Source organism: Elephantulus edwardii, unplaced genomic scaffold (genome assembly GCF_000299155.1).
Source record: "Elephantulus edwardii isolate Elephantulus edwardi_28Jun2011 unplaced genomic scaffold, EleEdw1.0 scaffold00039, whole genome shotgun sequence".
NCBI classification, from domain to species: domain Eukaryota; kingdom Metazoa; phylum Chordata; class Mammalia; order Macroscelidea; family Macroscelididae; genus Elephantulus; species Elephantulus edwardii.
This window is the reverse complement of record NW_006399789.1, coordinates 20,574,653-20,591,529: the sequence shown is the minus strand read 5'-3', so window position 1 is coordinate 20,591,529 and position 16,877 is coordinate 20,574,653. Positions and strand designations below refer to the sequence as shown.

The 16,877-nt window shown below is 37.0% G+C and overlaps 1 protein-coding gene across 4 annotated transcripts in view; it reads right to left on the bottom strand.

Annotated features, from left to right (window-relative positions):
• The window catches only part of PTPRK (protein tyrosine phosphatase, receptor type, K), an 801,885-nt gene that overhangs the window by 356,219 nt on the left and 428,789 nt on the right, over window positions 1-16,877 (bottom strand). For all 4 annotated transcript variants that reach the window (XM_006884996.1, XM_006884997.1, XM_006884995.1 and 1 more), the window contains exon 6: window positions 14,602-14,776. In XM_006884996.1, the coding sequence (XP_006885058.1) occupies window positions 14,602-14,776 (175 nt within the window). The remainder of the gene's footprint in view (window positions 1-14,601; window positions 14,777-16,877) is intronic.

The window sequence follows — 16,877 nt, the reverse complement described above, 5'->3', positions numbered from 1 at the left end:
GTGCATTTCATTAAGACCAATCAAACTTTGAAGGGCTGAGGAAAGTCAAGAGAACTCTTTATGTCTATGAAGTGAAAAGTTTTCACAAAAAACAGAGAAAATATTTTTGACCAAGTCAGAAATCTTCATGAAGCAATAGTAGAAAAAATACGTATTCCATTGGGTTTAGTATATAATAAAAAAAAAAGATACAAAAGTGAAAATAGGTTTTGTTTAATCATGCCATGGGTTCTCTTTCTAAATTTTCCATTTAAAGAAATATCTATATTCATTTCATTTGATCCTTTAACATCTTAATGGCACTGGCTATAAGCTAAGGAATAGAAGCAAAGAATTTCTATGCACTAGGAACTTATTGTTTCATTAAATTAATGATGAATCTATATTTATTACTCAATAATTATTGTAAACATTTTAGGATTGGCATCCGCTTCCTAAATAACATGCCTCTGGAAACTATGAACTTTGCTAAATGTCGATAGTTGTAGAGGGGCTTCATGCCTTTGTTCATAGGGTCGCTATGAATGCTCAACTCAAAGACAATCAACAACAACAACGTAATTGTTGCAAACTTTTTACCCAGGACCAAAGGGTTGTTTTTTCTCAAAGGTGATTAATTTTATCTTTTTTAAAAATGTATTATTAATTTCAATGAAAATTTACAGAGACTTTGAATTTCCATTCATTCATTGTTGCACTTTTCTCCCCTTCCAACCCTCCCCACTAGTAGACTACATTGGAAAAGTACAAGAAAAATTCTTTCATTGCTTTACAATTCTTTCCCCCAGGTCCACTGCACTATGCAGCCTTTGCTCTGGAGTCCAGTTATGACAAAAATACCTAATCACATACCTCCTTTTAAACAGTTTTCTCCCTCATCTGTTTCAATGCAGTATACATTATTGACCCCATCTTTCTCATTCTCCCCCCAACCCCAAGGTCAGTCCTGTTTTACAACAGTGCCACCATGCAGTCTTTGTCCTTTCATGACTAAGATACTTCACTCAACATAATGTCCTCCAGGCTCACCCATTTTGAATAATATTGCATGAGTTCCTTATTTTTCAATGCAGCGTAGTATTCTGTTGTGTAAATATACCACAGCTTCTCTATCCATTCGTTTGTTGATGGACACTTAGGTTATTTCCAACTCCTTGCTATTGTGAACAAAGCCATGATAAACATGGGTGTGCATATATCTGCTTGGATGTCAGTTATGGTCTCTTTGGGATATATTCCCATTAGTGGAATTGCTGGGTCAAATGGTATCTCTCTTTGCAACTTTTTGAGAAAGTGTCATACCGCCTTCCACAGTAGTTGCACCATTCCACCCTTCCACGAGCAGTAAATAAGGGTTCCAGTTTCTCCACAACCTTGCCAGCATTTGTTGCTTACAGGCCCAAAGGTTTAAAATTTAGGGATTTCTCTAGCATTCTAATCCCAAAGATAAAAATTATAACTATGTTTTCCAATAAATTATTTACAAGTCTAAGTTGTGGGAGGATGTCAAATGTATCATCCAGGAAGAGTGGAAATGGTCATTACAAAGACAGAAGAGGAAGAAAAGACCAAAATGGATGTCAAGAGAAACTCTGAAGATTGCACTGGAGCGTAGAGAAGCCAAAGCACAAGGAGGAATTCAAGATACTAAAGAGCTGGACAGAAGATTCCAAAAGGCAGCATGGGATGACAAAGCAAAATATTACAATGAAATGTGCGAGGAGCTAGAGTTGGAAAATCAAAAGGGCCAAATTCGTTCTGGATTTCTTAAGCTCAAGGAACTGGAGAACAAATTCATACCTTGAGTTGCTATAATCAAGGATGCTTTAGGAAGAATATTAAATGATCCAGGAAGTATTAAAATAAGTTAGAAGGAATATACTAAGTCATTGGATCGAAAGGAATTGGCAGATATAGAAGAATTTAATGAAACAACATTTGAGCAAGAGTCTATGGTGATGAAGGAAGAAGTTCAAGCTCCTTTGAAGGAAATAGCAAAAAATAAGGCCCCAGGAATAGATGGTACACTAATTGACGTATTTCAGCTAACAGATGCTGCCCTGTATGTGCTCACCAAGTTGTGCCAAGAAATCTGGAGAACAACCACTTGGCCAACTGACTGGAAGAGATCTATATTTGTTCCCACCCCAAAGAAGGGTGACCCAACTGAGTGTGGAAACTACAGAACAATATCATTGATTTCCCATGCAAGCAAGATTCTACTGAAGATCATCCAAAAACGACTGGAACAGTACATCAGCAGAGAACTGCCGGAAGTCCAGGCTGGGTTTAGAAGGGGTCGTGGTACTAGAGATATTGTAGCTGATGTTAGATGGATCTAAGCTGAAAGCAGGGAATACCAGGAGAATGTCTGTGTTTCATTGATTATGTAAAGGTGTTTGCATGGATCATAACAAACTGTGGCTGACTCTGAGAAGAATGGGAATCCCAGAACATTTAATCGTGCTAATGCGAAACCTATACTTGGACCAAGAGGCAGTCGTCAGAACAGAGCAGGGTAACACTGCATGGTTCAAAATTGCGAAGTGTGTATGCCAGGGATGTGTCCTATCTTTATACCTTTCAACCTGTATGCAGAGCAGATTATCCGAGAGGCTGGGCTCTATGAGGAGAATTGTGGCATCAGGATTGGTGGAAGATCTATTAACAATCTGCTCTATGCAGATGACACAACCCTGCTTGCTGAAACGGAGGAAGACCTCATGCACTTGCTGCAGAGGGTCAAGGACTGCAGCCTTCAGTATGGACTGAGGCTCAATGTCAAGAAGACAAAGATTCTCACCACTGGACCAACTGGCAGCATCAGGATGGATGGCAAAGAGATTGAGATTGTTCACAGCTTACGTTTGCTCGGCTCCATGGTCAACACTCTTGGCACCAGCAGCCAGGAAATAAAAACGTGTTGCGATAGGAAAGTCTGCTGTTAGGGGCCTCTCTAAAGTACTCAAGAGCAATGGTGTGTCTCTGGAGACTAAGGTGCATCTGATACAGGCCATGGTCTTTGCAATCACTTGTTATGCATCAGAGAATTGGACAATGATGAGGATAGAAGGAGAATTGATGCCTTTGAGCTGTGGTGCTGGAGAAGAGTATTGAATGTACCATGGACTGCCAAGAAAACAAACAGATTCATCCTGGAGAGGGTTAAATCGGGCTACTCCTTGGAGGCAAGGATTCTGGGGCTTCGTCTGACATACTTTGGACATGTTGTAAGGAGGGACAGGTCCTTGGAGAGGGACATCATGCTTGGGAGGGTGGAGGGACAGCTCAGGAGGGGAAGACCCTCTATGAGGAGGATTGATTCAGAGACTGGGATAATCGGGATGGGTGTGTCAGAGGCAGTACGACTGACACAGGATAGAGCAGGGTTTAAGGTTGTTGTACATAGGGTCTCTATGAGTCACAAACGACTCGACAGCACATAACAACAACAACTTCCAAACTTTTTTTCCATTATCTATATTTCTCCAGCTAACCCAGTTGAAAGACCTAAAAGTCTCCTCTAACATCTTTCTCTTTAGTCAGGTAAAAGGAAAATGTCTCACATTTGTGCTTCTTTTTTACCTCTTTTCCCTCCAATATGCCTCATCATCTTTTGAAAGTGGTCCCTCCTGGTCACGTTTCGAAGTATGTGAGAAGGATTTGGAAACTCTTTCTCACCTATCTTTGGGAACATGGCCAGGCAGGACCAGTCCTTGGAGAAGGACATCATGTATGGAAAGGCGCCAGAGCAGAAGAGAAAGACCCTGATGAGATGGACTGACATAGTAGCTGGGGTAATGGGGGAAAGGTCTGTTGTAGACAATGAGATTGGCTCAGGATAGAGCAAGGTTCAGAGATATTGTAGATAGTGTCACTATGAGTTGCAGGCGACTTGATGGCACATGATAAAAACAACTGACAACCAACTGATTCCAAGATATCTAAAGAACTTCAAATCAAATGACATAATAAATTTATATTTCTTAGTATGTTATTAAAATGTCTCCTTTTTGAAAAAAAAAAAGCCTTTTTTAAGGCTCATTTCAAATTGTTTCTGTGAAAACACTGTGTTTGGTTGATTTGACAAGGCTATGCCTTATCAATACCATTTCTCTATTTGAGAAGACTTTTGCGTATTATCAACTATCCAAATCTTGCCAATCTGTCAAGGCCACATCCAGTTACCCCCTGCTCCAGACCATCCTCTGGTCCCCTAAGACAGCACAGACACTGCCCTCTTTTGCTCCACAGACCAGTCCATGCGTTCACACTGCACTGGACAAGCCACAGGGCATTTGATTCCTTGGTAACAAATGTTTGACTATATCTGCTGTTTTGGGGGTTAAGATGAAAGTATATGTACCCAAAGTGTAGACCTAAAGAGAAGTTTGCTGAACTTCATTAATCCAGTGGACGTGGTGGATAAAAGGCATGTATTTGTATCTTGAAAATTTGGTAGGAATGCTGCAGGCAGGATAAGCAAATGTTTTAAGGTAGAGTGCTGCATGATCAAATAGGTGAAGAAAAATCAGCACTGCTAATATGACTTTAGAAGAAAAGGATTGGGGAGATGGGAAGAAGTCAATATCATAAGGATCATAAAGGGAGATTGATGAACAGGAAGTCATCAGAGCTAGAAAGAGCATGTTCTGACTATGAACTATGGCCACATTGTACTGCATGGAGATCGATTTGAAGGACACAAGTGCTGAAGCAGAGAGACCAGTAAACAAGCTATATTTCCACAGAAATGTGAAGATGGTGGCATGAGAGTGATGAGAGTAAAGATACAATTAAGTACAGGATACTCACAGGACAGACTACAAGTTGGACAAATGAAGAAAGCAATCGGTCTCACTCTTACAAGGAGTAGCTGGTGGACCCAAACTGCCAAAGTGGAATGGCCATTTGGGTAACAGAGCACCTCCCTATGGTCTAAGACATCAGAGAGTCTTAAACAGAGGAAGGAAAAGAGAAGCACACACCAAGCCATATGAAGAGCCCTCAGGAACAAAAGCAAAGAGACAAGGACCTTCTAACACAGCCGTCAGACAGAAAAAGTCTTCTATCAATGCTGGGAAAAATTATCAATGCTAAACAGAAAGGAAAGAAACTTTTGTTTGCTAAAGCCATCTCCTTGTGGCGTTTCTGGGGAAGCAGCACTAGATGACTGAAATAGGGAGCACTGGAGAACTCGTGGTAGAGGGTTGTGCTGCTTTATTAGGGATGTGGTTCAAACCCATCAACAACTTCATAAAACAAAGATGGGTAATCTCCTTCCAAGTAATTTAGTAGCCTCTGAAAATTCACTGGAGAGTCAGCTATGGCTGACTCAGGTACAACTTTACAGCAATGAACTGAATTAACTTAGACAATCACCTCTTTACCACTGTACCACTTCTTGTTGTTTGCCATAGAGTCAGAACCAACTCTTTGCTGACCCTCCAGTAGGTTTTCAGAGTCAGTAAGCAAATCTCAAAGGAGAAGACTGTCCATTCTTCTTCTGAAGATTATATAGTCAATTCTAACTGTGTGTCCTTGGGATTGTTGAGTCTGCTGCTCCCCTTATGGAACGTCTATTCACTTAGCATTATATAGCCGTCTCACAGATAATACTATACAACAAATCAGTGCTGAAGAAGAGAATTTCACAGAATAACACATTTGATGGAGGATTTTCCAATTATTGGAGGATTATTTGTAGAATTTATAAAATGAAAAATATGACCGAACTCTAAGACTCTTGTTAAGAGAGTCAATAATTCCACATTTTCCTGAAGAATTAATTACATTATAAATGGCTTGAGGGCTGATTCCACATCTGTTTTTTCCTATGGTATTTCTTGACGCCTACTGCCATGTTAATCAGTTAAATCTGTTAGCTGGTTTCCAGTGAAGTTGCAAAGAGATTGAAAATTTTCTTTCACATTGACTGTTCGGCTTTGTATTTGATTTGAGGTAAGGTAAAGTAAAATGGTGAGTAGAGTTTAGAATATAAATAGCCTTTGAAGTAAGAGTCTTTTCTGGAGAATTGGAGACCAATCACATTTATTTGCATCCTCCAAGAGAAAAGAATTGAGAGACTGAGAAGGAACACACACACTTAAAATCAGTGGTCTGGAATCTAATTTTCTGGAATGCAGAAGAAATTCTATGTTATGCAAATGATTATAATTTTTTAATTAAAAAAAAAAGCTCTATAAAAACAAATTTCTTTAAGAATCATCCAAGAACAGTGACAACACCAGGACTCCTAAACGTCATTCTATGTTACATTACGTGCATTACCTATAGAAACATTTTCAGAAAAAGCTAGGGAAAGAGCTCTGATTGAATTTTATGTTTAAAACAAACTATGAGGAAGAGAAATAAAATTAAGATAGTCATTAAGACAAAAAAGTAAATGTCATGCTCTACCATTTTTGTAAAGCAGTTCTAAGAAAATTTGGGAGCACAGAAAATGAACAGGAATAGATATTTGGAATAATGGTGCACAAAACAAAATTTCAGTAATAACAGTAATCTCTAAACAACATTTATATCAACTTTAAAAGCCAACATTTCCCTAGTGCTTTTAAAAAAATGAAAATACTATCATCTTTTAAAAGCTTCTTAACTTTTAAAATATTCCTTAACTGCAGATGTAAACAACTCAAATTGGTACACAGTACCTGTTGTATCACCATGTACTATCTGAATAAGGACATCTAGTATCCTTGTGCTCATTTGGAATTTAGAAATGTACCAGACATCTTGAATATTGAATCACCTGAATGACAAGTAGCTATAATGAATGAGAGGAGACTCCAAATGCTTCTTTCATCATACTCAAGGGTAGCAAAGGCAAGTTTTAAAATATAAGGGATTTGAAAAAAAAAATATATAAGGGATTTGGACTCCCCTCCAAATTTGAGATATCTAATGCCCACTGAGTCAAGGTGCTTTTCCAGCCACAGAGAAAGAGCTGGGGAAAATTAGTACGAGTGATCTACGTGCTCTTGGACTTTTATCATATTTCAGATTAAAAAAAAAAACATAAAAACTCAAATATTTGTATTTTACTCTCACAGATAACTCCAAATTTCCTGTCAAAGTGACTAGTTTTTCTTGACAGAAGGAAAAAAAAGGATCTCCAAGTAAGTCACTGTTAAGAAAAAGGATCGTTATATGAATTCATGAATTTGACAGCTGTGCTATAAAAAAACAGTAAAAAAATCAATACTGCCTAGCACAGAATCAATTGTCAAAGGTTTCAAACTAGAAATTCCCTAACCTATAACCACCAACAAACAAAATTATTATTAAAGTATGCCATGTCTTCTACTATTCAAATACCCTTTGCTTATAAAATAATAATAATAAAAAATAGTAAAATGAAATATCGAAACTCTCTATTTGGTGGATAAAGAAAAACATAAAACTTTCTTACTTGTCAAAAGATGAGTATTTTTAAACCATGATATACTACTTCATGCTGAATTTAAAGTCTTTTTTAACCATGTTAAGCAATGAGAGAAAGAAGTCTGGATGCTATAAAGAACAATTGCTATGATCATTTTCACATAATTCTTGAGTTTTCCACTGGTATCAGCACAGTTGACTCTACACATAAGTGAGAGGGAGGGATATTTCATTAATCCCTCATTTCCTATAGCGTCCAGGGTAGCTCACTACTTTGCCTTTCATTAAACAAGCTCATTTGTAATTTTTCTGCCAAGTTCTATATGCCATTATGTGAAAGTCAAAGTATATACAATAATAAACAAAGACAAATTAGAACTCAACTACATTAGAGGCTCGATGGAGATGTTATTGTTGAATGCCACTAAGTGGACTTACAGCAAATCCGTAAGACAAGATGGAACCTCTTCATAAGGGGTCCTAAAGTCTACTCTGTAAGAGAGCTGTTCTCAGGTCTTTTCTCTTGTCAAACTACTGGATAGGTTCAAACCTCAGATCTTGAACCTTGAATCACTTGAGTGATTAACTATGGCGCTCCCACCAGGGCTCTTGGTAACAAGACAGAAAAAGAAATGTGAAGAATGTACTAATATACTCAAAGTTGAGACATCACCTAGTGGTAAGAAGCTGCACTGCAATCCCAAAGGCAAGCAGTTCAAAACCACAAGCTGTTCTAAGGGAGAAGGAAGGGTAATCTCCTCCTGTGTGCATCACTGCCTCTGAAAAAAAAGGCTGGAGGGTCAGCTGTAAGTCTGTTCTGACTTGACAGCACCCAACAATGTGTCGGAGAAAAGGCATTTTTTTTGGTGGCATATGCACGTATTGACAACAATCTGGAACAAGAGATGAATTGGACTAGGGAAAAGGAAGAAAATGTACAACAGTGAATGAATTTTATTATATGTATAATTTTACTCTTAACATAAAGGTGGCACATTTCTGCTGACTTGAATCTCCCTGGAAGAAAAATGAGCAATCTTCTCCCATGTGATTCACAGCTTTGGAAATCTGCTGAAAAGTCAGCAGTAAGTATATTCTGACTCCCCAGAAAAAAAAAAATTGAACTTTGATCTGAAAGGAGACATCGGGTGCTTTTAGGAAGAATTCAGAAAGAATACATGTAGACAGTGGTATGTCTACCTCCCTAACTTTTCTAAGTCTCTTCTGTTAAATCCTCTACCTTCACATTTCTTAAATGGTAGTCTCAAGGCTTCAGAATTAATCCTGAGCTATTCTTACCTGTCAGTTCCCATTTGATGGCAATGAGTGAGTGTGTGAGTGGTTCTTTTCTGGGACTCTATTCAGCATATTTCAACAGAAGGTGACCCAAACGCAAACCCAGCCAAATCCTTCCTGATCTCTGGAAGCAAAGTTCTAACATTACAAGAAATATTTCTATTTGTAAGTCATGCTTTCACACCCACCTGATCTCAGTGTGTGTGTGTGTGTGTGTGGTGTCTGATGGATTTTATAAGCCATTAAGAGCAATCATTCCAGTGCAAATCATCTGTAACTTTTCTCCTCTGTCCTTTCCATATATGTACTAAGAAGTACTGTTGTTCCACAAGTGGTTCAGTTATTTCACTTTTAACAACTCACCATTCACCAAATAATGGAAGACTCCATTCTTTGCAGTTATTCGACCTACAATGATAATGCTTCTCTCCCACATTTTTATAATCTTAACTATATATCTTTTAAAAAATCGCACTAGACATGTCTTCGAGGTTCCTATTTTAATTGAATAGAATTAATAACTCATTGGATAACATTGCTTAAGATCCAGAACCCCATGCAAAAGAAGGTCTCAAAATTCTAACTCCAATATGCAGCCATGTACTCATTTTAGAATAGTCAGAAGCCATACCCTCTCATTTTTCAACCGGATTTGATTATAGGATTATGTAGCTAAATTGCACCTTACAAAGACAGAGAGAGCCTGGCTTAGAAGAGAAACCAGTATCTTGAACCGCAGGGTAAAACATTCAGCAAAATCAGGGCAGTTCATGGTCAGATGAACTAATTCTAAAAAAGAAAGTATATGTACATATTTCCCAGTTTCCTTAGTCTTAAGCTATTTGGTTTTGTCTTACAAGGCAAAATAACAGCATTGCATACACCTTGTGATCTTTAACATCATTGCTTTACATATCTAGTTACTCTGACTAAATCCACATCAAACTCACCACTGTCAAGTGGGTTTCAACTCATTGAGACACTCCATCAGGTTCCAGGGATTGTAAATATTGATGTGAGGAGACAGCCCATCTTTCTACTGCCGAACACTTGATGGATTCTAACTGCTGACCTTAAGGTCACTAATGCAACATGTAATGCACTGTACCATGCAAGTCATGAGTGGGTCCATGGTGTTGATGTCAACCTCATTTATAGTTAGATGTCCCTGCTGCTCCTCAGGAGTAGATAAAATATTAACTGAAGGATTTACATATGCAGGATATTTTTATAAGGGCATAATGATAACACTAAAATGTAAAAAAGTAAGAACAAAAGCAGACAAAATATTTTCCTTTCATTTAAATCCCACTACCATTGAGTCCATTGTAACCCATAGCCATATTAAAGGAATTATGCTATAGGGTTTCTAAGATTATATCTTTTACACAAGCTGATTGTCACCTCATTCATCCTTGCATGAAGAGGTCAGTGGTTATAACTGTAAACATTTGGGCTGCCAGACAAACTCTAACAACTATACCACTAAACTGCCTTTCAACTTACAATGTAACTGGCTATATAGAAATGTAAATAATTGATATAAAATGGCTAATAACTAGATTAGCATCTGTCAGTTAAGGCAAACAGAAATATACAGAAGGTTTTTGTAGGTTACTTTAGCCAGAAATGTAAATGGGTCTTTAAATCAGTCAAGTAGAAAGGAAGGATGAGGGGATGGTAAGCAAGGCAGAGAATGAACAGAAAAATCTATGACCTCACTTACCACAGTGTCGGTGCTTTCTGTTTGAAGCCTGTAAACACCCTTTCAACCTGAATTTCACATTTTTTACACCTTGGTTTTTCAGAAACAGTGAGCAAAACTGTCTACTCTTCATCTAATCTCTGGAAAAACTTCTTTGTCAACAAAGATTGGCTTCCAGAAGCTGAAGACATTATCATTACTCAAAATGATCTGGAAGCAATATTAAAGTCATGACAAAGTAAATTGTATTTCACCCTACTTTTTTTCCCGTTTCCCTGGCTGTGGAAATAAATAGATCAATACTCTTCAGCATGAGAATTCTGCAGTGAAATGTTCATTTGTAAAAAACAGCAACACCAACAAAAAGCCTTAAACGTGCCCTGTCACTTTCAGTTTAGCAGAAAATGCACTAATAAACTCTTACCCTTGGGTCATCTTTGACAACAGGCAATACCATGCCAGCTCTTATTAAAGACTATTCATATCACTGGCCCAAAAATTTCCTTTAAAATTACCATCTTTCGTATACATGTAACAGGATGTCAGTTTTAAAAGTGCCAATAAGAGATAAGACCTGTCACCATAGTTAATTCTCAACACTGTTTCCACACTGGGACGGCTGACTCCCTAAGGTATGCATTCAGTTAAGAATATGTATTTGGTGGTTATCTAGACAAACAAGAAAATTTATCCCTCTATACTGGTTTGTGAATTAAACAGCACACAAGTATCCCTTGTAACTATGATACATGATAACCTAAAATATGCTGAAGGAAAACACAAAACAGCCAGGTCTACCAACCACGTCTAAAATGCTAGCAGCCTCTAGACAACACATTTAAATCATTACAATATTTTACCCTAATAATTACCATAAAAAAGAAAAATATAAAACAAAATACATGTGTCAGTATTATCTTTAAAGGAAAAACTAGTTAAAAGTTCCTAGGAAAGTTAAGGTTGTTCACTTAACAGATTTCATTGAAGTAATTATTTATTGCATAAGTAACACTCCCAGAACAGTGACAGTGGAGTTGTCTTCAAGTAACAAAAACAGGTTTAGAAAAAAATCCACTCACAGAAATCACATAATTAAGGGAAACCTCAAAATGACAAAGGAAATACAAATTCTCCTGTGAAATCAATTAGCATAAATATATATATATAAATCTTGTACTGAAAAAGCTTTTGATTGTGCCCTTCTACAATCTATTAAATAAGCGCATCACAAAACTACTTTCTCAAAGTATATACATAACTATAAGGTATTAAAAATAACTTTGCTGAACTATTATTAAATGACCCCATCTCATTCATTTGCTCTTTATTGGGAATGCAAATACACTACCTTAAGATAGAGAGAACATGATGACAATAGCACACCCACTTTCTCCTTAATTTATCACATATTAATCATGCAGAAGATAAGCCAAGGACACCTTCAGGCTTTGGAAAGTAAGTTTGGTAGAGAGTTGCTAGAAGGAAGATCAGCAAAAACAAGATGCAAAAATGGATGTACAGGTGATAATAACTCTTTCTCCCTGAACAACGGAGTCAAATGCTATAAGGTTTTTTTATTGTTCAATAAATTGGTTACAATTTCATGAACTTGCGTGCATGCCATAAGGCAACTCTGGGGACACGTGAGATGTTAAAATAAAAACAGTCATATCCAATTTATAAAGAAGCTTTCTTTTCTTTATTCTGAAGATCAAGCTAAGCAAGGCAAAAGCATACAAGAGGCTAATAATTTCATTTAATAATGTTAATATGTGAGAAAGCTGCAGTTGAAAAGACATAGCTATGCACGAGGAGATAAAAACACGGGGTTAAATTCTGGCTCAGACAATTATTAGATTTTTCTTGCTCTGGGCAAGTCATCAAATAGTCTGAATTTCAATTTCCGTCCCTGTAAAAGTATTAAAGGTTAAAGTATTAAAATCAAGTAAATCTGAAGATGAAATAATGTATGTAAAAGACATTAGATGTCAAGCATTATGAAATATATTAACTTGAATATAGATGTAGCTAATATTCTCCATGTAGCCTCTGGGCCTTGGCATATGATGTGCTGTCTGCCTGTTAGCAAGTCTTTCCTGTACTCTTACTTTTGGACTTCCACCTCACATCCAGGCAGCAGTCTTTAAATCTCCAGATTTTATCAGAGAGAAGATTCACTCATCACGGCCTTCTATAACATCTCAACCTACCGTATTCTTTCCACTAAGAATATTTATTTGGTGGTCGGAGACAGTGCGATTGGCACAGGACAGAGCAGAGTTTAGGGCTGTTGTACATAGGGTCACTATGAGTCACAAGCGACTCGATGGCACATAAGAACAACATCTGGACAAACAAGAAAATGTATTCCTCCATATTGCTTTCTGAATAAAACAGCACACAAGTATCACTTGGAACTATGAGATATATAATAACCTAAAATATGCTGAAGGAACACACAAAACTTGAATTTTATAGTTTTGTTAGAGTCATCCAAATTACTGCTTATAAATATTTCTATAATTTACTATTTTTGCCTATTTGAGTTTATTATCTGATGTTAGATACTTCTTACTGTTTTCCATTAAATTTTCACATGGAAGGCAGTTATCTATAATTTTTAAAGTAGCAATTCAATTGTCACTTTATTAAAAATGCCTTTCAAATACACTTTAATAAAAATATCAGTTGTTGTTATGTTTTTCATTTTTCTTCACTGTACATAGTTTGGCCTTGATGATACTTTTACATTCTCTTTCTACGTGGTGTGTTTAACATACCTCAATGTTTAGTGACATACAGTATCAAATTCACAACCAGTGAAGAGAGCCTGGGTTAAAGCAACTGCATATTACGTTTGTAAAGTTATAAATTATAATGAGAAGAGATTACTAATTTTTCTCCCTTGGAACAACTACTAGATTGGAACTGCCAGAGACCCAGTCTTTTGGTGAGCAGCATAACACCTTATGGATTATGTCAATAGTTGCTGATGTTATGTGCTATAAAGTCACCTACAACTCATAGAAACTTTACACAGAATGTCTCTGAACTCTGTCCTACCCTGAGCCAGTCTCACTAGCTCCACTCACTAACCCCAGCTACTGTGTTAATCCATTTCATCTGGAGTCTTCCTCTCCTACATTGTCTCTCCACCCTTCCAAACATGATGTTTTTTTCCAAGGACTGGTGTCTCCTGACAACATGCCCAAATTATATAAGATGGAGCTTGAAAAGCCTTGCCTCCAAGGGGCAGCTAAGGTTTCACCCTCTCCAGGATATACTTGTATCTTCCCTTGGCCATCCATCAAATATTCAACTCTCTTCCCCAGCACCACAACTCCAAGGTATTGATCCTTCTTCTGTCTTTCTTACTCTGTGTCCAGCTCTCTAATACAAAGTAAGTAACTGTAAAGATCATGGCCTTGACCAGGTACACCTTAGTATCTAGACTGACATCCTTGCTCTTTAGCTGTCTAGATAGGTCCCTGAGAGCATATTTTTCCAATGAAATTAATTTTTTTTAATTTTCTGACTGCAGGAACAATAGTGTATATTGTGGAGCTGAGCAAGCTGAAATTGTTAACTATCTCAATGTCCTCTCCATCTATCATGGTGTTGCTCATTGGCCCGGTGGTGGATATATCTGTATACAAAAAATATGCATTAAAAAAGTCCTGTCCATTACCCAAATGTCCTCAGAATCTGAAGGAAGACTTAACACTTCTAACATTATAAGACTGATTGGGGCTTTGATACTGTTAAAATTTTTAGGTCAATAAGGACAAAAGAACTTTGAGCATAGTCTCATAGCTGATTCTTCAAAGAACAAAAACAGTAGGTTCAGTACCTTTATAAGAATAATTAATCTAAAGTTAAGAAGTAGAAGATTTTGACTGAGAATAAGGTATTTCATTTAGGCAAATTAAAAATTTCATGTGAGAAAGATAGAAAAGCTTTGTGCAGTTTTTAGCCTCTGAAAACCCGCTGTGGGATCAACCTGAGTCGGATCCAACAGCACATAACAACTACAATCATAATTTTACTTTAAGATATTATCAGAAATTCATAAAAACATGACTTTTAAAAAATGAAATAGAGAATACTGCCATTCAAGATTTATTCTATATCTACAGAGTTGGCTTTGTTCTCACAAATCTATGTGGTTTTATGAAATGAAAACAATTATACATTACCTCTCACAATAAGTTGAGCAAAATTGGATACACCAGAACCTCGTTCTGACTGTGTTACACAACGGTACAAATCCTGGTCAGTCTTTGTCACTTCTTGCAATCTAAAGGAGGCAGCAAATCTTCTGTGATTGATGTTCTTAGTCTGGGCTACTGGAATATCTTCTCCATTCCGCCTCTGCAAATACAAACAGGTCTTTAGAAACAGGTTCTCAGCCTTAACAATCAAGATCTCTGAAAATTTATTTGTGCTGTTAAATTAGGGAGAAATTTAGATTTCTATTCCCCCCACAATATTGTCATACAATCAGGAAAGAATGTAGGTAAATACTGGAATATTTCAAAAGATGTAGGGCTGACATTATGGAAATAACCACTTCCCTTAATATTGCAACTAGCCCACAGTGTATCTGAATTAAGAGCGCAGTCAATGGTGCAACGGCAAAGAACTTATTGAACCTCTGTTTGCCCATTCTGCCATAGAAAATGCTTTAGCTTCCCTTAGAAATAACACAAACACAAATTCTTACATTCAATCTGAATTTTTAAATTTTTATATTGTAAAAGATACCACAAAACACAGGTAAAAATCAAAACTGAGAAAATTCTTTATGATCTTCAACCTGAATTCTTGTCTGTGAATGATCAATAAATCAATGGAATGTACTCTCCATACTTTTTGACATGAGAAAACACAAAACTAAAAGTCCAGATGGAAATAAACATTTAAATAAATTTCAAAAATAACATTTAATAAAGCTGAAGTGTATAAACTCAGCAATTGTAGGTTTAGGTTTGTACATTCAAATTCTGAATGCATATGTGATCATGAAAATATGTGTAAGACCTTTTCAGCATTGTTTACAGGAATTATGTTTGGGAAAGATGAAAATATCTCTGGGTAGAAAAATGTATGAATAATCCATGATTTATTCATTCAATAACATAAACTAGATCACCTCCTAAAAGTGAAAAGGCATATGTTCACGAAAATTTATTGAAAGAGAAAAAATCAGATCTCACAGGCAGGGGAAAACATCTTCTGGAATGATATCCTTAAATCTAATCTTTAAAAGTATAGAGAAAACTTCAATAACTCAATAGTGAAAATACAATCAAATTTAAAAAACAAAAAAAAGGAAAAATACATGAACAGACAATCTACCTAAAAGAGCCAACACACATAAAAAGCCACTGCACAAGCATAAATCAAAACCACAAAGAGTTGCCATCTCACCCGTATAAAAAGTATTGGTAAGGCATTAGGAGAGGAAACAAATACTAGTGAGATAATGTGGAGACTGGAATTCAACCCCTCTAATAGGGATGTAAATTGGTTCACACACTATAGAAAATAATGTCACTTTCTTTAAAAGCTAGAAATATAATTAGTCGATGAAGCAGCAATGCCATCATTAAGCATAAACCCTAGAAATCTATTAGCAGTGACACAAATAGAAATATGCACTCTTAAGTTTATGCAACAATATTCACAATAGCAAAATGAAAGAACATGTGATGTAATGGATATATTGTTAAAAATGGCTTTGCGAGGGCACTGCCTTTGACTTTTGCCACATGACTGGGAAGAACAAAGAAATAGGAGGTTTTTTCTACCGATGAGGAGATTGGCCAATTCTGCCAACCCATTTATTTTAATTTCAGCAGGACCATCAACGGAAATTGGAAAGCAGTAAAGAAGGAGAGAATGCACACATCCTTCGGGGCCAGGGATTACTGTGCCAGACGGAGACATAAATGATATCAGCAGGAGCCACACTGGAGCACCAGAGACCAGCATGGAGTTGGGCTGAATTGGGACTGCCGCCTAAGAGAGTCAGGGGTCTTCCCCTGAGCTTGCTGGAGGTTTAATGGAAACATCATAACTAGCAATACAAAGGGAATTTTTGTTTAAATGGCCTAACCTGTGAGGTTAAATATCAAAGGGCCTGCAAACACAACTAGGGAACTCTCCTGACTGAGGAATTTTATCCTGGTAGGACCTCTACTGTAAAATATTAACTTCCTATTTTCAACTTTTTGAGAAAGCGCCACACTGCTTTCCACAGTGGTTGCACCATTTTACACTCCCACCAACTGTGAATAAGGGTTTCAGTCTCTCCACAACCTCGCCAGCATTTGTTGCCTGCTGTTCTGTTAAATTTTGCTAGACTTACTGGGGTGAGAGGATATCTCATAGTTGTCTTGATTTGCATCTCTCTCAGAGCTAGGGATTTTGAACATTTCTTCATGTGCTTGTTGGCCATCTGAATGTCTTC